Raw genomic sequence first — 21,603 nt, 5'->3', positions numbered from 1 at the left:
TTCATTGGTTCAATGTGCATTAGTCCCAAGTTACAAGTTCTTAGTATTTGGTTTCCTATTGTTTATGGATTTCTTTGCCTCCAAGGCTTAATCTGGTCCTCATTCCTTGGTTCTCTTATCAGTCTTTTCCAGACCAGGTCTCTCCAGCCATGCCAGGGGACAGTGTCTGGGTATGATGGTTGATGTTTCTTAATGTTCATTGAAGGTTGCCTATCTGCTGATATCTGTGCCTAGTGGCTATTCCCAATCTATGCAGATGTTAAATTCACCAGTTTTTGCTCAGTGAAAGAGTAATTTGAAAAGAAACCTCAATTCCTTTTCCCCCTGGACCAACTAACCTGACCAAAGTTACATTTTAAAAAAAGTTAAACTTTGTATCATTTCCAACACTCTGTCTCCTTTAAATACACTGGCTTTTCATGGTGAGATTTTCTATACAAAGGGGACCTACTAATCCATGGGCTATCCAGAAACCCATTAGGGTTGACCCTTCCAGAAGGATCTGCCTGGGCTTGCCGCTGCTGAACATGTGAAGCAGGAGGACGCCAGACACGGGAAAGGATGTGGGAGTGGCGGTTGGGGTGTGATGTGGGTACTGTGCACGATACTGATGACAGCAGCACCTTGCAGGTGGCCGTCTGTGTGTCCGGTGCCTGTGAGTCCTGGGTGTCCTGTGTTTGCATCCATGTGTGTGTCTCTGGGATGTGTTTGTCTTTTGAAGCCCAAAACTGGGCAAGAAAATGAAACTCTATAGTCAGACAACTACAGAGCACATATTTGTTTATTCAGTGCTGGGAGTGAGAGGAGCCTCTCCGGCAAAAACTCACTTAATCTTCTTTAGCTTTCAGTTACATTTTAAAAGTCCTTCCATGCAATGTCACAATTACAACATATCATTAGCATACGCATATTTGCATTAAGCTGTGTCATGGTTTTACAACAGTTTGTTGCTTTTGCGCATGCATCAGTTCCTTCTGTGGTGGTCGTCAGCCTTCTAGCAGTCTTTTGATGAAGGCTTCTGTACTCTTCCTCACATTTGAACTTTCTATCTCTATCTTCAGCGCATTCCTGGTGCTTGTTTTTCAGTCCTAACTTGTTTTTAGCTAATTTTGCAGTTTGCAAGTTCCGTTCAATCTTGCTATCTTGCTCTTAATGGCCTTTGTTATCTCACTTGCCCTGCTATCTTGTTTTTCTTTACTATCTTGTTGTTTTACCTGCACATCTTTTTACAATATTACTTGTGGTTAACACTTTGTTACATACCACTTAGGATTCACTCTGGGACCTGTGCTCAGCTTCGCTGCTAGTTGAATTCGCAGTGGGGCAAGCAGAAGCCACATCCTGTGCCTGGGCAGAACCCGGCTCCAGCAGGCGGGCAGGAGGTCCCGCCGGGTGCACGAAGCCGCCCTTCCCACCGCCGGCTGGGGCCGCCCCGCGCAGCCCGGCAGCCGCTGCCGCCACACCGCGGAGACCCGCTCCGCCCGCTCGCCGCAGTGGGGCGGGGGGCGCTCGCCGGGGGCGGGACGTGGGGGGGGCCAGAGATGAGAGCTCCGCCTGTCATTGGTGGGATGTGCCCGCGGGGGAGCCGGGCCGCGTTCTGATTGGTGCTCTCGCCTCAGGGCACGGTGAGGGGTTCGTTCTCGCGAGAACCGGGCGCAGCGCGGGAAATTCCTCCCGCGGCGCCGTTGAGGCGTGGCCTGGGCCGGCCGGGATGGGGTTGCGGGACGGCGCCGAGCCCGAGGCGGCGCGGCGGGGGCGGCGGCCAGGCGGACCCCGGGATCCGGCGGAGGGCGCAGGGTCCAGCCGTGACGATGCCCCCGCGCTGTCTGCACTCAAGCGCCTGGAGCGGGCACAGCGCACGGACCGACTGGACGCGCTGTTCGGCTTCGAGCGGCCCGCGGAGCCCGGTGAGCGCACGGGCTGGCTCATCAACATGCACCCGGTACGGGCCGGCGCGGCGGGTCCCGTGGGGTGATCCCCGATAGGGCCTGGGGTAGGGTTTCCCACAGAGACACCCCAGCCGTACCAGGGATGGGAGTCCCAAGGAATTATCGCCGGTACGGCTGGGGACAAGGGTCCTATGCGGAGACCCCCGACACAGCCTGGGGTGTGGGGGAAGTCACCGGGGAGATACCCTACATAGGGCGTAGGGGAGGAAGTCCCTTGGGGAGACCTATGGTAGAGCCGAGCGACGCAGTTTCTACAGACAGATCCCGGCCCTTCTCGGGGGAGGAGGTTCAATGTCCCTGCTAGGCCTCCTATGTTTCCCTGGCCCTACCGGGAAGGAAGTCCCACACGGAGACTTTCGGTAAGCCCCGGGGAGAAAGGGTCCCGTGGTGCGGTCTCGGTATAGTCTCATGGAAGGACCTTGTTGAGTCCTGGTGCCCATGGGCAGACGGAGGTGCTGGATGAGGACCGGCGGTCAGTGAGCGCAGTGGACTACTACTTCATCCAGGAGGATGGGAGCCGCTTCAAGGTGGGTACTGGGGGGACTAAGTGGGTACGGTGTCCCAGAAAGGAACCTCTGATCATCATCTGCCTGCTCCTTCCTAGGTGGCCCTACCCTACAAGCCATATTTCTACATTGCCACCCAGAAGGTGAGGAGGGGCAGGGCTGAGCTCCCCAGGGAAGGAGACAGCATCTTGGGGAGCTCAAGACCTGCTGGCCAGGCTGCTTTGGGATGATCTCCTCCCAAGGACGGAGATGCACATCTCAGCCCCAGGGTCTCTTGACAGGGCTGCGAGCAGGAAGTGTCCTCCTTCCTCTCCAAGAAGTTCCAAGGGAAGATTGCAAAGCTGGAAACTGTTCCCAAAGAGGACTTGGATCTGGTCTGTATCCCTCTGTGGTGTTTTTTTTGGACCTTGCACAGCTCTAGTGATGTAGGAAGGGATGAGCAGGGAGAGAATGCAGCATGCTTGACTTAAGTCTCCTGGTGCTGTGGCATCTCAGAAGTGTGTTTACTATGGCTAATTGCTTTTCAGCAGTAATTACATTCCTCTCCTTGAACATAACAGCCGTTTCAGACAATGTGTTCAGGACATTAATCTCTGAAATTAAAGTGGTTGGAGGAAGAAGGATACTGCAGGAGGGGGATGCTGCTCATGCTCAACCCATTTTTCCTCTTTTTCCCTGGGTAAATCCCACTCGTGAGTGCCTGCACAAGCAGCAGGGCTCTTGCTGTGCGACTCTTGTGCTCTTGACACACCAGAATCTCTCCTCAGTGCTTTACTGTCCCACCCCTCAGCACTTCTTTTTTGGCCAATCTTTCCACCTGCATCAGTCTTGTTGGCCTTCCACCTCTCTCTCATGGTGCCCATCCCTGAGTTGCCATTTTCCTGCTGCTTTGCAGCCAAACCACTTGGTGGGCCTGAAGAGGAACTATATCAAGCTGTCCTTCAACACGGTGGAGGACTTGGTGAAGGTGCGGAAGGAGATCTCTCCTGCTGTGAGAAAAAACAGGGAGCAGGACCAGGCGAGTGATGTCTACACAACCATGCTGTCAAGGTGGGAGCTCCCTGCAGGGACTCAGTCAGTCTCTCATGTTCATAATTCATAGAACAATGGAATAGTTTGGGTTGTAAGGGTCTTCTAAAGGCTGCCTAGTCCAACCCACCTGTGATGAGCAGGGACACATTCCTCTAGACCACATTGCTCCAAGCCCTATCCAACCTGGCCTTGAGCACTTCCAGGGATGGGGCAGCCCCAGCTTCTCTGGGCAGTCTATGCCAGTGCCTCACCACCCACTTAATAGACTCTCTTGATTATTTCCCAGCTGTCCTCAGAGTTGTTGTCTTGCCTGGGTCTTACCCCTCCTATGCCTCTCTGCCACCCATCTTCATGGTGGTTTGTCCAGCTCTGTGCTGCACATTAAGAGGCCCCAGAGCTGATGGGATGTGGTGGTATCCCTGGTTGCCTGTCAAATAGTTTGCCTGTTCCCTGTGAAAGGATCCAGAGAGGCAATGCCTCTTCTAGTTGTGATCAAGACAGAAATAATCTGACATTTTCTATTTCTCTCCTATCCCTGACTCCTGCTGCCAGTGTCACCAGTGCCAGTAGGTGTCCCTGGTAGATGGACACCAGGGGAGGGACTATACTAGACCGGTTGTTTACAAGTAGAGATGGGCTGGTGGGAGGTGTAGTGGTTGGAGGCCATTTGGGCCATAGTGATTATGAAATTATAGTTCTTGATATTTGTTGAAATAAGGAGAAGCTTTGAAAAAATTTTCACAATGAACTTCTGGAGGGCAGACTTTGGCCTATTTAGGAGACTTATTCAGAGAGTTCCGTGAGAAGCAGCCCTTTAAAACAAAGGAGTCCAGGAAGGGTGAGTGTGCTTCAAAACAGAGATCTGAGGGCACAGGAACAGCCTGTCCCTGTGTGCTGAAAGATGAGTCAACGTAGCAAACATCCAGCCTGGATGGGCAAGGAGGTTTTGAAGCAACTTAGAATAAAAAGAGGATGTATCATCTTTGGAAGGAGGGTCAGGTATCTCAAGAAATATTTAAGGGGGTTGCTAAGGCATGTAGGAAAAAAGTAAGAGAGGCCAAAGTTCAGTTAGTACTTAATTTGTTGACTTTTGTGAAGGCTAATAAACAGTGTTTTTACAAATATAGTAACAGCAAAAGGAAGGGTAAGACCAACCTCAGTTCTCTACTGGATGCAGGAGGGAATTTAGTGACTGCAGATGGGGAGAAGGCAGGGGTGTTTAATGCCTTCTTTGCCTCAGTCTTTAGTGGGAAAGTGGCTTCTCCTCAGGACAGCTGCCCTCCTGGGCTGGTAGAGGGTGTCAGGGAGCAGAATGGTGCCCCTGTTATCCAGGAGGAGGCAGTCAGAGAACTGCTGAGCCACTTGGATGTTCACCAATCCATGGGCCCAGATGGGATCCACCCCAGGGTGATGAGGGAGCTGGCAGATGAGCTTGTGAAGCTGCTCTCCATCATTTACCAACAGTCCTGGCTCACTGATGAGGTTCCAGATGACTGGAAGCTGGCCAGTGTGATGCCCATTCACAAAAAGGGTAGGAAGGAGGATCTTGGAAATTACAGGCCAGTTAGTCTAACCTTGGTGTACCTGGTAAGGTCATGGAGCAGTTCATACTGAGTGTCATCACACAGCACCTACAGCATCACCAGGGTATCAGAGGCAGCCAGCATGGATTTAGGAGGAGTAGGTTGTGTTTGACCAACCTGAGATCTCCTTTTATGACCAGGTGACTTGCCTGGTGGATGCAGGAAGGGCTGTGGATGCTGTCTGTTTGGACTTCGGCAGGGCCTTTGACACTGTCTCCCACAGCACACTCCTGGATAAGCTGGCAGCCCACGGCTTGGACAGGAGCACTCTGTGCTGGGCTAAGAACTGGTGGGATGGCCAAGCCCAGAGAATGGTGGTGAATGGTGCTGCATCCAGCTGGGGACAGTCACCAGTGGTGTCCCTCTGGGATCTATACTGGAGCCAGTTCTATTTAATGTTTTTATTGATGACATGGATGGGAGTGTTCAGTCTATCATTAGTAATTTTGCAGACTACATCAAGCTGGGAGCATGTGTCGATCTGTTGGAAGGTAGGAGGCTCTGCAGAGAGACCTGGAATGATTGGGTGGATGGGCAGAGTCCAGTAAGATGAAGTTGACTAATTCCAGATGCTGAGTCCTGCATTTTCACCACAATAGCCCCCTGCAACGTTTTAGGCTGGGGATGGTGTGGCTGGACAGTGCCCAGACAGAAAGGGACCTGGGGCACTGATGGACAGCAGGCTGGACATGAGGCAGCAGTGTGCCCAGGTGGCCAAGAGGGCCAATGGCACCTGGCCCGGGTCAGGAGTAGTGTGCCCAGCAGGACTAGGGAGGTCATTCTTCCCCCGTACTTGGCACTTGTGAGGCTGCACCTCGAATGCTGTGTCCAGTTCTGGGCCCCTCTGTTTAGAAAGGACGTTGAGACACTTGAATGCATCCAGAGGAGAGCAATAAGGCTGGTGAAGGGCTTGGAACACAAGCCCTGTGAGGAACGACTCAGGGAGCTGGGGTTGTTTAGCCTGGAGAAAAGGAGACTCAGAGGTGATTTTATCACTCTCTACAGCTACCTCAAGGGTGATTGTAGTCAAGTGGGGGTTGGTCTCTTTTTCCAGGCAACAGTGGACAGAATGAGAGGACACAGTCTTTAGCTGTGCCAAGGGAAATTTAGTTTGGATGTTAGGAAAAAGTTTTTTACTGAAAGAGTGATAAAGTACTGGAATCATCTGCCCAGGGAGGTGGTGGAGTCACCATCCCTGAATGTATTTAAAAAAAGATGTGGCACTCAGTGCCATGGTTTAGTTTTGGTATTAGGGCATGGGTTGGACTCAATCTTAAAGGTCTCTTCTAACCTAATGATTCTGTGTGACACATGGGAAAGGCAGCTGCTTCCCTCTCCTCTTGCAGTGCTCTGACTGGGGGCAGTCTAAGCACAGATGAGGAAGGAGCCTCCAAAAAAATTGCCAACCAGATGGACAACATCGTGGATATGCGGGAGTATGATGTACCCTACCACATTCGCCTTTCCATTGATCTGAAGATCCATGTGGTGAGCTTTGCTTTCCCAGTCACACTACTGAAGCATAGAAAAGTTTTTTCTCTCCTACACCTTTACAAAAAGTATTTGTGACAATGACTTTATGTCTAGAGCTCAGTTCTGTTCTACTGGGCTTCTCCTTAGTTAATGGCGCACAGAAAAGCTACATGATTAATGCATGGCCATAGTTTGAGCCTTTTTTTCTGGGCTGCCTGTGATTGCCATAGTTCCATCCCCAGCAACTGGACAGAGTGACCTGGGGATGTGGTTCTGCCGTAAGGCCCTGCCCACCCTCATCTCTCCACAGGCTCACTGGTACAACGTGCGATACCGAGGCAACACGTACCCTCCTGAAATCACCCGCCGAGACGACCTTGTGGAGCGGCCGGTGAGCACTGGGCACGTGTCCTCTGTGCAGGTGTCTGCCCCAGCGGATTGGCGTCTGACACACTGCCAGTGTAAAACCATGGTGGCAGGGGAAATGCTGGGCTTGGGTAATGATTTTTGGGTTGATAGGGCACTAAAATGATTAACGGGGATGTTCTGATTCATTTACTGGACCAACATTGGGTTTTATGGGAACCACCCTTTCACGTCAGCTCTGGAATATTTTCTAATGGATTTGGTCCTGCCTAGGATCCTGTTGTTCTTGCCTTTGATATTGAAACAACCAAACTCCCATTGAAGTTTCCTGATGCAGACACAGACCAGATCATGATGATCTCCTACATGATTGATGGACAGGTAAGGATACCAGGATGATTTCCTTCAGGCTAGGGCAGCAAAGCCAGGAGGCAGCCCAGCATTCCCCTCCAATCCTGCTGTCTCCAGGCTTGCCATGCTGTCAGCTGCATGATGTGTGGCTGAGGGGATAGCATTAAAGCCTAGGTGTACAGGATGCCAAGTTTCATGGAACCCAGCCCAGGTTGCTGGTGCTCCTCTGCAGGAGAGAGACAATACTGGTGTCCGATGTCTCTCCATGGCCTCCTTTTCTGATGGTCAATAGTGCTCTTCAGTGAATGACTCCCAAAATGCTCTCACTTGACAGAAGCTCTGGCTTTCAAGAGGAAAGCATCCCATTGTTTGGACAGCATTTTTTAGTTGTCTGCAACCCCAGTCCTCAACTGCCTCCTTGTCACTTCTTCAGGGCTACCTGATCACAAACAGGGAGATTGTCTCAGAGAACATTGAAGACTTTGAGTTTACTCCCAAGCCAGAGTATGAGGGTCCATTTTGTGTCTTTAACGAACCAGATGAGGTAAGTCAGTTTTACTCTGCAGAATTTTGCCTGCCTGGAGCTTTTCTTGGCCAGAGATTCATTCCCTGGTAGATTGCCTCCCTGGGGAACACAGCAAGTCCAGCAGGGCTGCTTGTGCTTTTGTTTCTTGGGAATAAGGGTGAGAGAGATCAGGTTTGGGCTAGGTGCAGAGGAAAGTGGAAGGGTGGAACAAACTGTGTGGTGTCCACCACCTCTCTGTGGAGGAGATGAAGTTCCTTCAAATAAATGTCTTTTCCATTTCATTACAGGCTCATTTAATCCAGAGATGGTTTGAACACGTCCAGGAGACCAAACCCACCATCATTGTCACATATAATGGAGACTTCTTTGACTGGTAAGATCAGGGATGATGACTAAACTGGCAAGGTGTCACCTGACCTAGAGGGCAAGGTCACTTTGGATCCTCAACATCCTTCTATAGCTCAGACAGTGTGGGCAGGCCACATGTGGAGCAGCCATGTCCTGCACCTCACCAAATCCTGTGATCATTGGCTTGGCAGTAGGACTTTCTGAAGAGTCCCTTCCACTTGCCTGAACTGCTTTTAAACCCCTGGCAATGTAGGAATGTTAGCGTATGGATGAGCTTGGTTGTGGGAGAGCAGGGAAAGGGTAAAAAGAGACCTGGAGGATATTGGAAGAGGTGCGCAGACAAGTCTGGGGAAGCAGGAGAGGGACCACACACCTCTGCCTCCAGATGCAAGCAGGTTTGCCTCTTGAACCACAAAATGGTTTGGGTTGGAAGAGACCTTAAAAAAGTCATCTTGTTCCAACCTTGTTGTCATGACCAGAGACACCTTCCAGTAGAGCAGGTTGTTTCAAGTCCCACCTGGTTTTGAAGACTTCCAGGAATGATATGTCTACTTGTGCTGCAGGAAGTTTTCCCTGTGATCAGATACACAGATAAATCACAAGAAAAACTCTTTAGGCAGTTTTATAACAAAGTGGTTATGGAACCATTGCTGAAGATGCAGGAAAATGGCTGTTCTGCTCCTTCTTGTTCCTAGGGAGGAATGTAGAAGAGAATTTTTGAGAGAATCAAAAGTGATTCAAATTTGCAGAGCTGAATGCAAACAAAACAATTTAGTGCCTTATATTTGGTTGGCACCAGAACAAGTTGGGGAAAAAAACCAAAAAAATACTGTGCTAAAAGATTTGCTTGGAAATTAAGAATGGAAAAGAAAATGCCTTAAAAAAACCCAAACAAACAAACAAACAAAAAACCCCAAAAAAACCAAACCAAAAAAAAAAACAAACCAAAAAAAACCACCAAAGAAAAAGCATGAAGTTAAATCGGGTATCATGTTCATATCTTATTTAGTTTGCCTTTAGCAATGCAACCTTACCTGTCAATCAACCAAAGACCAATGTTTGGAGATCAGTAGTGTTGTAGCATTCCTTTGTTCGATAATAGTTTAAGGGAAATATGGGGTTCAATCAAATGTTATGTCTATGCTTTTTCGCTTCCCTTGCTTTTAGTAGTGCAAATTTGCCAGTTAGACAACCTAAACCAAATGTCTGGGCAGCTTTAGCCAATGCATCAGATTTAGATAGCATATGTCTGTTCAATATAATTCCAGAAAAGCCATTTTCAGCTTGTTTACATAGTTCTTCATGCTGCCTCTTTCCACAGGCCCTTTATGGAAGCAAGAGCAGCAGCTCATGGAATTAATATGTATCAGGAAATTGGGTTTCAGAAAGATAGCCAGGGAGAGTACAAAGCATCCCAGTGCATCCACATGGACTGTCTGAGGTACTGAGTGCTGCCGCTCTACTACATAGCTGTGTCTTTATCTCTTCAGTTCAGATAAAATACTTAGGGTTGTATTTGATTACTGTTCTCGCATTCTCTCTGTTGGAAGCTTTGTGTAACCTTCTTCATCTTTGTGATAATCCATTTCTGTGTTGTCTTCTTCCACATGGCATGCTACATCCCACAGGAGCTGCCAAGTCTTCCTCTGAAGGGCCCCCAGGCTGCTCTTGCCCTGCAGCCTTGGGTGTTTAATTGCTGATTTGGGAGGACAGAGAATGGAAGAGGAAGTGGGTTAAGATCTGGTCATTGGAGCAGGGACTATAGCCTCACCCATCAGCCTCCTGACACAGAGGGAAGAGGAAAGGACACATGGGAGAGACAGAACTTTGGGGTTTTATGTGGGTTTTCCTCCCTGGAGCAGTCTGGGCTCTGGAGCACAGCTGGATATCCTTGCAGTTCTTGCAGGTGGGGTCTTCAGTGGTGAAATATTTATCTTAAAGCCACTGAGGGAACTGGAAGGTAGAAATTATGAGAAGTGGTGGTGGGATGGACAGTGGGGGTTGTTCTGGTTGGGCTGCTAAAGTTGGACAGCCTTGTACTCCACTGTTCTTGGATGCTGGGCTGTCCTTGATGAGAGATCCTCATGGTAGTTGAGGTCCCCTTCACCCTGATACTGTTTTGAAGGTCAGGGCTGGTTCCTCTGCACAAACTGATATTTTCCTGATTCTGTCCAGGTGGGTGAAGAGAGACAGTTACCTCCCAGTGGGAAGTCACAACCTGAAAGCAGCAGCTAAAGCAAAGCTGGGTTACGATCCAGTGGAGCTGGACCCTGAGGAGATGTGCCGGATGGCCACAGAGGAGCCTCAGGTATTCCCTCCCTGTGCTCTATGAGAAAACATACCTAGAGCAACTGCACTATGACTGAATCTGTAAGTTAGAGTGGATTTTGAGAAATTAATGGAATCTGTCTCCCCAGACTTCCAGTGGCTTAGAGCTCACAGGGAGAAGGAATAGGATTCCCCTGAAGTGGTTCTGGCCCTGGCATTGCACTGTACATTCTCTGTATTTATATACATCACTGTGAGGTGAAAAGAACCGCAGAAATCAGAAACACCACAAAGAACTGAGACCTGCTGGGGGAACAGGAAAGGATTAGTGCTCCAGATGTCACTGGCAGGAGGTTCTGCTGAGCCCTTTAGCAGCTTCCTGAGACCCAGACTGGCAAATTCTGTGCCTTCAGCTCATCTTCCCTGTTCCTTCTCAGTTAGAGCTGACATGTTGCTGTTTGATTAGAGCTAAAGCAGGATAGCCTCAGAAGCAAACACATTATTCTTTGCAACTTAGGCTATGGAGAAATATACCTTTTCCTTCTTCTTGCTGATAGGAGAATGTCCATCAGGAAGCAATGAAAGATTATTGTCATTGAGCCACTCTGTCACATGGGATTAATTAATTTTCTTAATTTTCTTCTCTCATTCCTTGACAGACCCTGGCCACCTACTCAGTGTCTGATGCTGTTGCTACTTATTACATGTATATGAAGTATGTGCATCCCTTCATTTTTGCCTTGTGTACCATCATTCCCATGGAGCCTGATGAGGTGAGTGCTTCCCCAAAATGATGATCTCTTTGCTGGGTGAAGTGCCATGATTCCCATGCTGAAGGGATGCTCTGGCCACAGATCTGATTCCCACTGCCTAGCCACTCTGCATCTGTGGCAGGAAGGGATGGTGGATTTAGAGGCTACTCCTTTCTCCTACAGCTGAGGGGTGTTTGGAGACAAGTTTTTATAAGAAAAAGACACCTGAGATTTGGCAGTGCAGGGCTGGAGCAAGAAAGTGTGGCTGATACTCCATGCTCAGCCAAGTTCACTTGCAGTTGCGGCCATGCAAAGTTGGGTCTCCTGATCGCTGTTGTCAGCTGTAGAGAAGATGATGAGGAAGCTGTCAGTGCTAAGCATGTGAAAGATGGCAGTCTGTTCCCACCAGGTTGAGTGACAAAGGCACTTGATGGAGTGGTGTTGCAGATGTGTCACCAGCTGAAGCTGTCCAGCTCATTGTGTGACAGTCCAGTCTTGTCAGTGCTGGGACAGCATTTCTACAGAATCACAGACTGGTTTGGGTTGGAAGAGATCTCAAAGATAATCTCATCCACCCTCCTGTGAAGGGCAGTGACACTTTCCAGTAGACCAGACTGCTCCAAGCCCTGCCCAACCTAGCCTGGAGCACTTCCAGGAATGATGCAGCTACAGCTTCTCTAGGGAACCTGTGCCAGTCCAGTGCCTCACCAACCTCACAGGGAAGAATTTCCTCCTCATATCTAAATATACTGTTTTTGAATTTGAAACCAGATTTCATTTCTCATGTGCAGGTGTTAAGAAAAGGATCTGGGACACTGTGCGAGGCACTGCTGATGGTTCAGGCCTACCATGCCAACATCATCTTCCCCAACAAGCAGGAGCAGGAATTCAACAAACTTACAGAAGATGGACATGTGCTGGACTCTGAGACCTACGTGGGAGGCCATGTGGAAGCACTGGAATCTGGGGTCTTCCGCAGTGACATTCCCTGCCGCTTCAAAATGGTAATGGGCCAGCAGCCAGCCCTTGTCCTTGTGGAGCAGCATTGTGGGGAGGGATAGCATTTCCACTGTTGTTGGCATCTGCAGTGTATACCTGATGGGCTTCTAGGGCAGCACTTAGCATCATGGAAATCAGTAAGGTTGGAAAAGCTCTTTAATGTTGCCAAGTCCAACTGTTAACCCAGCATTGCCAAGTCCCCATAAACCATGTCCCCAAATGCCACGTCTGCATGTTTTCTGATCACCTCCATGATGGTGATTTCACTGGCCTCAACAGCCTGTTCCAATGCTTGGCAACCTCCAGGAGACTCTTGCTACCTGAAGCTGGGCTGGGACAGGATGGGGGGAGATATCTAAGTGGCCATCTGTGCCTCACTGGGAGAGCAAGAAATCCAGAGCTTATTGACAGCAGGGGATTGTGGTGAAGTAGGGTTTTGTGTTTGTTTTTTAGCCAGTGGTTCTTGGAAGTTATGCCTCTGTCTCTTGGGGTCCTGTCCTCTCTCCCAAATGGAGCTTCGTCTGAACCCTTCCTGAGGGTTTTTTACGTGTTTTTGCTACCTCCATCACCTCTCCCAGTGCTTCAACATGTCCCTTACAGAGCTTAGAGGTCCCCAAGCCAAGCAGGGACAGGGGTGCAGGACAGAAGCTGCCAGTCTGCAGCCAGGGACAGCTGCCTATGGCCTCACTGCCATCTCCATATCCCTGTAGAATCCTGCTGCCTTTGACTTCCTGGTGCAGCATGTGGAGAAGACCCTGCAGCACGCCATCGAGGAAGAGGAGGGCCTGCCCTTAGATGAGGTCACCAACTTCCAGGAGGTACAGCACCTGCAGCACGGCTGAGTTGGGCAGGAAACTAAGACTGCTGCAGCTCTAAAATGCTTGTTTGGGTTTGGTTTATGCTCTACGAAGAGAGATTTAGAAGCCCATCTACAGGCTGAGTCCTGCAGCTCAGCCTGTGGATCAGGGTCTCTGCCCCATCTGAGGAACGCAGCTTCTGATTTTCCCTTCACAGGTTCAACCAGGAGCAAAGCTCTGAGAGAGCTGGGAAAGAATTTAGGGAGAAGACAGATCCCTCAGATATCCCAAATCGCTTGTTCCCCACTTCTTATCAGCTACAAAAGTGCAGATTGCCCTTTTCCAAATCCAAGTCTAGGATTTCTTGGGAGGGCAGCACTGGACTGGGGACCTCTGGTCTTTGCTGTTGTCTCCCATTAACCCATTTGCACCGAGAAGGTGCTCAATCAAGTCATATTTGGAAATCAGCTGCTCCCACTTGCCAGGTATCCCTACAGAAAAGCTTACCCTGGAGGTCCGAATGAAAACCTAAAGCACCAGTGGTTAGAGAGTTCCTGATCTGGTTCTTTGGTCCTTTAGATCCATCCCCAGAGCCTGTGGCAAGTGTCCCTCTGAAGAAGAACCAAATTCAAAAAGTATTTGATTCATTAATTCCTTCCTGCCCTAGTTTCAGTTCTGTTTATATCACCACAGGTTTGTGATGAAATCAAGGCCAAGCTGAATTCTCTGAAAGATGTTCCCAATAGAATTGAGTGTCCTCTTATCTATCATCTGGATGTGGGGGCCATGTACCCCAACATCATTCTGACCAACAGGTTGCAGGTGGGTAACATCAACCTTGTCTCTCCTAATCTGACTTCCAGATAACCTTCATGGTCCCTCTGGATCCCCTTAAAAGCAAGGGCTGAACTTTCTGCACAAAGCAGGGGAAGCAGATAAGGCTGGGTGTGAAATTTGGTCAAGCTGACATGGAATTGTGGAATCATGGAATTATTTTGGTTGGAAAAGCCCTCTAAGACCATTGAGTCCAACCACTCTGCTAGCATCACCACCACTAACCCATGTCCCTAAGTGGCACATCCACGTAGCTTTTAAATGCGTTCAGGAGAATGCCACTCTGGGCAGCCTGTGCCAGTGTCTGATCGCCCTTTCAGTGAAAGACTTTTCCTCAGTATCCAACCTAAACATCTTCTGGCACAACTGGAGGCTGTTTCCTCACTTGTTTCTTGGGAGCAGAGCCTGACTCCCACCTGTCTGCACCCTTCTATCAGGGTTGGAATAAGCAGGTTGGAATATTCCGCTCTCCTCAGTGATCATTCCCACAGTGGTGTTTTGGGGTTTTTTGAGATAGGGATTCTCTTGTAGGAACAAGAATGTCCTCCCTGAGCCTACTTTTCTTCAGGCTGAGCCCCCCAGCTTCCTCAGCTACTCCTCATCAGACTTGTGCTCCAGCCCCTTCCCCATCTGTATTGTCCTTCTCTAGATGGCCAGATCTTCAGAGGCTCAGCTACAGCTTTAGTTAGAGCTCTTCCCAAAAAGCCAGCTGTTGTTTCGTGGGGCTCATTCTCATGAAAGGTTCTGCAAAGGGGAGCTCACTGAGTACCGTCTCTGATGTTCAAACCTGAGCTCCCCTGCCACTCAACACCTGTTCTAGCATGAGTTGTCATTTGGGTACCTGACCCCTCTAACACCTGTGTGTCTGTTACTGCATCCAGCCCTCAGCCATGGTAGATGAGGCCACATGTGCTGCCTGTGACTTCAACAAGCCAGGCGCCAACTGTCAGCGCCGGATGACGTGGCAGTGGAGAGGAGAATTCAGTAAGTACAGGAAGGACCATGTAGTCTAGCCCACAGAGATGGAGCCAAATTCCTGCTCTTCCCCTGAGAGATTGATCACTGCCCTCCTCTGCAGTGCCTGCCAACCGCAGCGAGTATCACCGCATCCAGCAGCAGCTGGAGTCAGAGAAATTCCCTCCCTTGTTCCCTGATGGACCACCCCGTGCCTTCCATGAGCTCTCTCGGGAAGAACAAGCCAAGTATGAGAAAAAGCGCCTGGCAGGTAAAAAAATTAATCAAGGTCATAATTCTGGCAGTGTTTTGCAACCTGGACTGTGAGCAATGTTCAGCAGTAGTGACCCCTCCTAGGGCTATGGGGTGAGATCAGGCTGGTCACGGAACTTCTCCAGGATCTCAACAGACTCATGTGTGCTTCCTAAGAGGAGCCAGGCCACTGGTGTCTGTTAATGTTTCCCTTTGTCTTGGAGAGCCACAGATTTGAGCTGAAATATAAATGGCTCTGTTTTTTGTAAGGCTGCTAAATAAAGCCAGTTAATAGAAGGGAAACATCACATTATCCTATCACCTGGAGTGATACTGTCCAGCAGAACCACCTGCCTGGCTGGGGGCAGAGCCTGGTAGGTGGGCCATATGATTAATTTGTTGTCCACCTTGCTCTCCACCTCCATAAAGAGGTGCTGCATCTTTCCATACTGGGACCTTGCTCTCCTTTTGCAGTAGGACTGACCCCCACTCACCCATGCCTTATGCTTAGGTGCCTCCCTATCCTTACTCTGCTCATCCCTCTGTAGCACAGCACCCATCCCTGAGAACCTCCCTCTGCCTCGTTCTTTGACCAGATTACTGCCGCAAAGCGTACAAGAAGATCCATGTCACCAAGGTGGAGGAGCGAGTCACCACCATTTGCCAACGAGAAAATTCTTTTTATGTGGACACGGTGCGAGCATTCCGGGACCGCCGATATGAGTTCAAGGGGCTGCACAAGGTACTGAGCTTGGGTGCTGGTCAAATGGTCTTGCCAAGCCTGGAGACCTCTTGTGGCGCACTGGAAACCTCATAGGATTGCTCTGTTGGCTTCCCACTGATAGAGAGCAAGGTTGTATTATTGGGAAGAAATTCTTTGCTATGAGGGAAGTAAGGCACTGTCAAAAGTTGAGGGATGGTGCAGCCACAGCTCCTCTGGTCAAAGTGTCCGAGGCCAGTTGGGTTGGATGGGACTTAAAGCAACCTGGTCTAGTAAGAGTTGTTCCTGCTCAAGGCAGGGGCTGGGATGAGATGAGCTGTGAGGTCTCTTATAATCCAAACTATTCCAGGAGGCTTTGAGGCTCTTTGTCTGGCAGAGTTAATTAAAGAGCCTGTTGCTTTGCAGTTCCTCCCAGCTCCCTATTTTGCCATGATCCCCAGGGCTGACAGAGGCACTTTTCCTACACTGGTGGTTTTACTGTTAGCCAGGCATCACTGCAGCAAGCAGTATATTGAGTTCTTCCCTGCACACATATGGTGTAGCACAGCTGGTGCTGGTTGAATTCCAATCAATTATGGGAGCTGCAAGTCTCTTCTGACAAGTGACAAAGTGCCTCTGGCCAAATCCTCCTGTGCTGTAAAAGAAAATGGGTTGTTTTACTCACAATGCTGATCTTTGGCAAAGATATTTCTGTAGAGCTACAATGCTATACTGGGACTCAGTGGAAACCAGTTCGATGCCACCAGAGGTGATATGTAGAATTGTCCTGACTCTGCCCTTGGCATATAGGTGTGGAAAAAGAAGCTGTCTGCAGCAGTGGAGACAGGAGATGCCTCAGAAGTAAAACGCTGCAAGAACATGGAGATTCTCTATGACTCCCTGCAGCTGGCCCACAAGTGCATCCTCAACTCCTTCTACGGATATGTCATGCGGAAAGGGTAAGTCTCCCCTGGCCCATCCAGGATCCTCTAGAGAGGATCCTTGGAAACTAGGGTTGTACTGGTGAGGTAGTCACTTCCTGAAGCACCAAGATGAAAGTAGGGCTTGCCTGTAACACTCATCTCTTGCTTCTACCCATTACTCCTTTTCCTGGAGACTCTTACCAGACATTAAATGATAGGAATATTGTCTGTTAGTGGGTTTTCAGCTTTTCTGGAGCATCGTAAGTAGAGACTTTCATAGGAGAACAATGTTCCAAGGCCCAGTGTTGTGTTTCTTGCCCTTCTTCCCCTGGAAATCCTCCTGCCTTTCCATAGCTGAGTTTTGGAGGGAGCATGTAATGCTTTAACCATGACTCCTCTGCCCACAGAGCTCGCTGGTACTCCATGGAAATGGCTGGCATTGTCTGCTTCACGGGGGCAAATATCATCACCCAGGCCAGAGAGCTGATCGAACAGATTGGGTGAGTGTGTGCTGAACTGAAGAAGGTCTGTCTGCATCTAGGACAGATGTGGGAGCATGTTAAACACTCAAGTTTTCAGAGGGATGGAACACATTTCCTATGACGAAGGACTGAGAAAGCTGTGGGCCTTCATCCTGGAGAAAAGAAGGCTCCAGGGAGACCTTAGAGCCTCTTTAAGTGCTTAAAGAGACTCCAAGAAAGGTATAGACAGGTTTTGGGCGATGACCAGGAGTGGTGGGACAAGAGGGAATGGCTTCCCACTGCCAGAGGGCAGGGTTAGATGGAATATTGGGAAGAAATTCTTCTCTGCACAGGTTGCCCAGAAAAGCTGTAGCCACCCCATCCCTGGAAGTATTTCAAGGCCAGGTTGGACAGGGCTTGGAGTAACCTGGTCTAGGGGAAATTGTCCCTGCTTATTACAAGGAGCTGTTGGGATGAGATGACCTTTAAGGTACCTTCTAACCTCAAGTGCTCTGTGATTCTTTGATTCTGGGAGCATTCAGATTCCTGACACTGCCACTGTATTTGAGGGTTTGCTTTGCAGAAGGGAACAGAGTGAATGCAACAGGCTGCTGCTGTCTTCATCGGGGACACAGAGCTGATCCTCACCTCCGATCCATTGTGCTCCTGACAGTGGCCTTCCTTCCTTCCTTAGGAGACCTCTAGAACTGGATACCGATGGGATTTGGTGTGTCCTTCCCAACAGCTTCCCAGAGAACTTTGTCATCAAGTCAACCAATATCAAGAAGCCAAAGGTGACCATCTCTTACCCAGGTGCCATGCTGAACATCCTGGTGAAGGTGAGTCTGGCACCTGTCCAGGCCAGGTCTGTAGCCTGGGAAAAGGAGATGGAGTGCTGATGAGTAGAGAGAGACTCTCTTCCATCTCCACTCCCTATGTAGTGAATGAGATGTCAGGGGTGATGGTCCTGGAGAGCAGCTGAGTGGAGAAAGAGGCTTAATTTTCACCATGAGAGGGAGGGAGTCTGTAAGAGGCCAGGTTAAGTGCATGCTTATCTGTGCAGGTAGGAAGTCCAGCACAAGGTCTGAACCTATCCTCTGCTCACTCCAGGCTCTGTAAGACAAGAAAACATCATTTTAGGGTCCAAAGCCTTTTTCTCAACAGGCAAGTGTTTTGACTTTTGAGTCTAAATTGTGCTGTAGCTCTCAGAAGGGTGTTTTGGGCAGGGTGTGTCCTGGGGGCATCTCCTGGTGTGACCAGAAAACTGTGGATTGAACCTGTTCTCCTGGGGCTATGCCACAGGAGGGCTTCACAAATGACCAGTACCAGGAGCTGCAAGATCCAGCCTCACTCACCTACATCACACGCTCAGAGAACAGCATCTTTTTTGAAGTGGATGGTCCATACCTGGCCATGATCCTTCCAGCCTCCAAAGAGGAGGGCAAGAAGCTGAAGAAAAGGTGAGATTTCAAAGCTTGAAATATTGCCTCTTTCCCTGGGTTAAGCAGACTAAGGGTCTCAGTGCCTTTGTGCATGTGGGGCGTGGTGGTCCTTGTCTCCAGAGCCAGCAGCATTTGACTCGCTGGCTGTAAATGACAAATTTCTTACATCACATCATTGTTGAATCCAGCTACTGTGGCAGTAAATTTTAGCAGATAACAGCAAATTTACATTTTCCTAGCCTAGTGACCCAACATCTCCATGTTTGGCGTGCAGGAGAACATTGATTTTACTTTGAAGATTTCTAATACTGCTTATATTCAATCTAATCTGTTTAAACTCAGCAGTTCCTGCCTTCCTGTCCCTCAAGAGTTCACCGACTTCTAGTAACACTTCTCCTGTGTATTTCCCCTTCCCTTTCCATTTGTAAGTAGGACTGGTTCTGTCATCACTGTCACATTATAGGACAGTTGTACCCAAACTTCACTGACTTATCAACGACCACCTCCTAGCCAAGAATGTGAGCTAGAGCAGTAGCATCCATTATTTTGAGGTGGCAGCCCAAAGACTTGGGTCTGACTCCAAAATATGCTGTTGCTATCCTCAACACCCTCTGTCCTCACAATTCTGGACTTTTTTGTGCTTAATCCCTGAGAGGACGAGATTCAGCACACACCATTCCTTGCCGGTGCCCCTCTCCAGGCATTCAGACCCTTCTGCAGGAGTCAAAGTGTTGCTCAACTCTGAGTGGGCTGTGCCTGTAGGACTCCCTTCAGGGCCTCTGGATTCCTATAGTTTAGGGATCTTAGAAAGGGCATTTATTTCCTGGTCACTCTCCAAGCACAAGAGCGTGGAGGTGGCTGCAGGCACCATGATTAATGGAGGAAGGAAAGGCTGTGGTGGTGGGAATGTGGGCAGGTGAGAGAAGGGCTGGCCAAACAGGTTTGAATATCCCCTCTCCTCAGTGATCATTCCCACAATGGTGTTTTGGGGGTTTTTTTGAGACATACAGATAATTTTCAGGGAGGTGAAAGGTTGAAAATTTTCTCCTCAATGCAGGAGAAAAGGTAAGAGGGAGGAATGTTCTGATGGGTATGTCATGGCTGCATCCAGTTTCTTCTCAACCCCTCTGCCAGCATTGGAGTTGCCAGTTTCCTTCTTTCTAAATCTCTTCCTAATATCTTCATTTTCCTACTTGAGCTCTCATCTCCCACCCTTTCTTACAGGCAGTTGAGGTCATCCTCCACCAATTAAGGTCACTCCTCACCCTCAGTGCAGCATCAAGGTTTGGCATGCACAGCACAGGAAAACATGGAGCTGCTGGATTGAGTCTAGAGGAGCATATGGAGATGCTCCAAGGGCTGGAGCCTCTCTGCTCTGGAGCCAGGCTGGGAAAGCTGGCATTTTCACATGGAGAAGAGAAGGGTGCAGGGAGACCTTAGAGCCCCTGCCAGGGCCTCAAGGGGCTCCAGGAGAGCTGGACGGGGGCTCTCGACAAGAGCTGGGAGGGACAGGATGTGGGGGAATGGCTTCCCACTGCCAGAGGGCAGGATTAGATAGGATACTAGGAAGGAATTCTTGGCTGTGAGGGAGGTGAGACCCTGGCACAGGTTGCCCAGAGAAGCTTTGGCTGCCTCACAGTGTTCCTGGCCAGGCTGGACAGGGCTTGGAACAGCCTGGTCTAGTGAAGGGTGACCCTGCCCATGGCAGGGGCGTGGGACTGGATAATCTTTAAGATCCCTTCCCCAGTGGTTTGGTGAGTCAGTGTGGATGGTAAAATGGTTGCAAAAGAAGCTGTAGAAACTTGAGATTATCCAGGTGCTGCTGTGGCTCCTTTGAACATGCTGGATGGTGGCACAAAGGCATGGGGAGAAGTACCCTGGCAGGAGGGATATCAGTGGCACCCTGGGGGACATGTCCTGTGGTGTAGGCCAGATTTATTCACACTCTCTCCTAGGTATGCTGTGTTCAACGAGGATGGGTCCCTGGCTGAGCTGAAGGGGTTTGAGGTGAAACGTCGGGGAGAACTGCAGCTGGTGAAGATATTTCAGTCATCTGTGTTTGAAGCTTTTCTGAAAGGCAGCACCCTGGAAGAGGTCTATGCTTCAGTGGCCAAGGTGGCCGATTACTGGCTGGATGTGCTCTACAGCAAGGTAGGCCCAGCTCAGCAAATCCGCGCTCCAAAGTGGAGCCTGGGAAAGAGTGTCTGAGCTGGTCGGGCACTGTGGGAGGGTAGACTTTGCTTGCACAGAGTCAGTGGTCCCCTGTACCTCTTATACTCTCAGCCATTTCTCAGATGACACTGAGCTGGATGGGAGTGTACATCTGCTGGAAGGCAGGAAACTACAGAGGGAACTGGACAGGCTGGATCCATGGGCTGAGGCCAGTGGTGTGAGGCTCAAGGTCAAGTGCCAGATCCTGCACAACAGCCGTATGGAATACTCCATGCTGGGGACAGGGTCTGGGAAGGTGCCTGACAGGAAAGGATCTGGGAGTGCTGATCAGCAGTGACTAAACACATGCCCAGGTGGACAAGAAGGGCAATGGCACCTGGCCTGTACCAGCCATAGCGTTTCCAACAGGACCAAGACAGTGACCATCCCCCTGTGCTGGACACTGATGAGGCACCTTGAACCCTGGAATCAGTTTTTGTCCCCTCATGACAAGAAAGACATTGAGGGGCTGGAGCATGTCCAGAGGAGGAAAAAGAGCTGGGGAGGTGGCTGGAGTGCAAGTCTGATGAGGAGCAGTTATGGGGGCTCAGCCTGGAAAAAAGGAGGTTCAGGGGGACATTCTTAGTCTACAACTCCCTGACAGTAGGATGGAACCAGGTGGGAGTTGGGCACTTCTCCCAGGGATCAAGTGACAGGATTGGAGGAAATGGCCTCAAATTGCAGCAAGAGAGGTTTGGGTTGAGTAATAGAAAAAATTTCATCTCCGAAAGGATTGTCCAGCTCTGGCACAGGCTGCCCACAGCAGTGGTGGAGTCCCTATCCCTGGAGGAATTTAAAAGTTGTGTGGATGTGACACTTGGATACATGGGTTAGTAGTGGTTTTGGCACTGCTGGGGGAATGGTTTGACTTGGTGA

General features: G+C 49.7%; 1 protein-coding gene across 1 annotated transcript in view; it reads left to right on the top strand.

Moving 5' to 3' along the window:
- Nucleotides 1-1,711: 1,711 nt before the first annotated feature.
- POLE (DNA polymerase epsilon, catalytic subunit) overlaps nt 1,712-21,603 on the top strand; it is a 35,369-nt gene continuing 15,477 nt past the window's right edge. The window contains exons 1-24 of the mRNA XM_066331107.1: nt 1,712-1,942; nt 2,396-2,476; nt 2,554-2,598; nt 2,737-2,829; nt 3,351-3,505; nt 6,417-6,558; nt 6,854-6,934; nt 7,183-7,290; nt 7,694-7,804; nt 8,074-8,159; nt 9,456-9,575; nt 10,310-10,442; nt 11,062-11,175; nt 11,946-12,158; nt 12,864-12,971; nt 13,644-13,772; nt 14,666-14,768; nt 14,863-15,009; nt 15,587-15,732; nt 16,501-16,649; nt 17,021-17,113; nt 17,769-17,913; nt 18,377-18,534; nt 20,472-20,667. Of these exons, the coding sequence (XP_066187204.1) occupies nt 1,712-1,942; nt 2,396-2,476; nt 2,554-2,598; nt 2,737-2,829; nt 3,351-3,505; nt 6,417-6,558; nt 6,854-6,934; nt 7,183-7,290; nt 7,694-7,804; nt 8,074-8,159; nt 9,456-9,575; nt 10,310-10,442; nt 11,062-11,175; nt 11,946-12,158; nt 12,864-12,971; nt 13,644-13,772; nt 14,666-14,768; nt 14,863-15,009; nt 15,587-15,732; nt 16,501-16,649; nt 17,021-17,113; nt 17,769-17,913; nt 18,377-18,534; nt 20,472-20,667 (3,087 nt within the window). The remainder of the gene's footprint in view (nt 1,943-2,395; nt 2,477-2,553; nt 2,599-2,736; nt 2,830-3,350; nt 3,506-6,416; nt 6,559-6,853; nt 6,935-7,182; nt 7,291-7,693; nt 7,805-8,073; nt 8,160-9,455; nt 9,576-10,309; nt 10,443-11,061; nt 11,176-11,945; nt 12,159-12,863; nt 12,972-13,643; nt 13,773-14,665; nt 14,769-14,862; nt 15,010-15,586; nt 15,733-16,500; nt 16,650-17,020; nt 17,114-17,768; nt 17,914-18,376; nt 18,535-20,471; nt 20,668-21,603) is intronic.

Source organism: Sylvia atricapilla, chromosome 17 (genome assembly GCF_009819655.1).
Source record: "Sylvia atricapilla isolate bSylAtr1 chromosome 17, bSylAtr1.pri, whole genome shotgun sequence".
Lineage (NCBI taxonomy): Eukaryota > Metazoa > Chordata > Aves > Passeriformes > Sylviidae > Sylvia > Sylvia atricapilla.
Note: the sequence above shows the minus strand (reverse complement) of the source record. Positions and strands in the feature narration are given on the sequence as shown.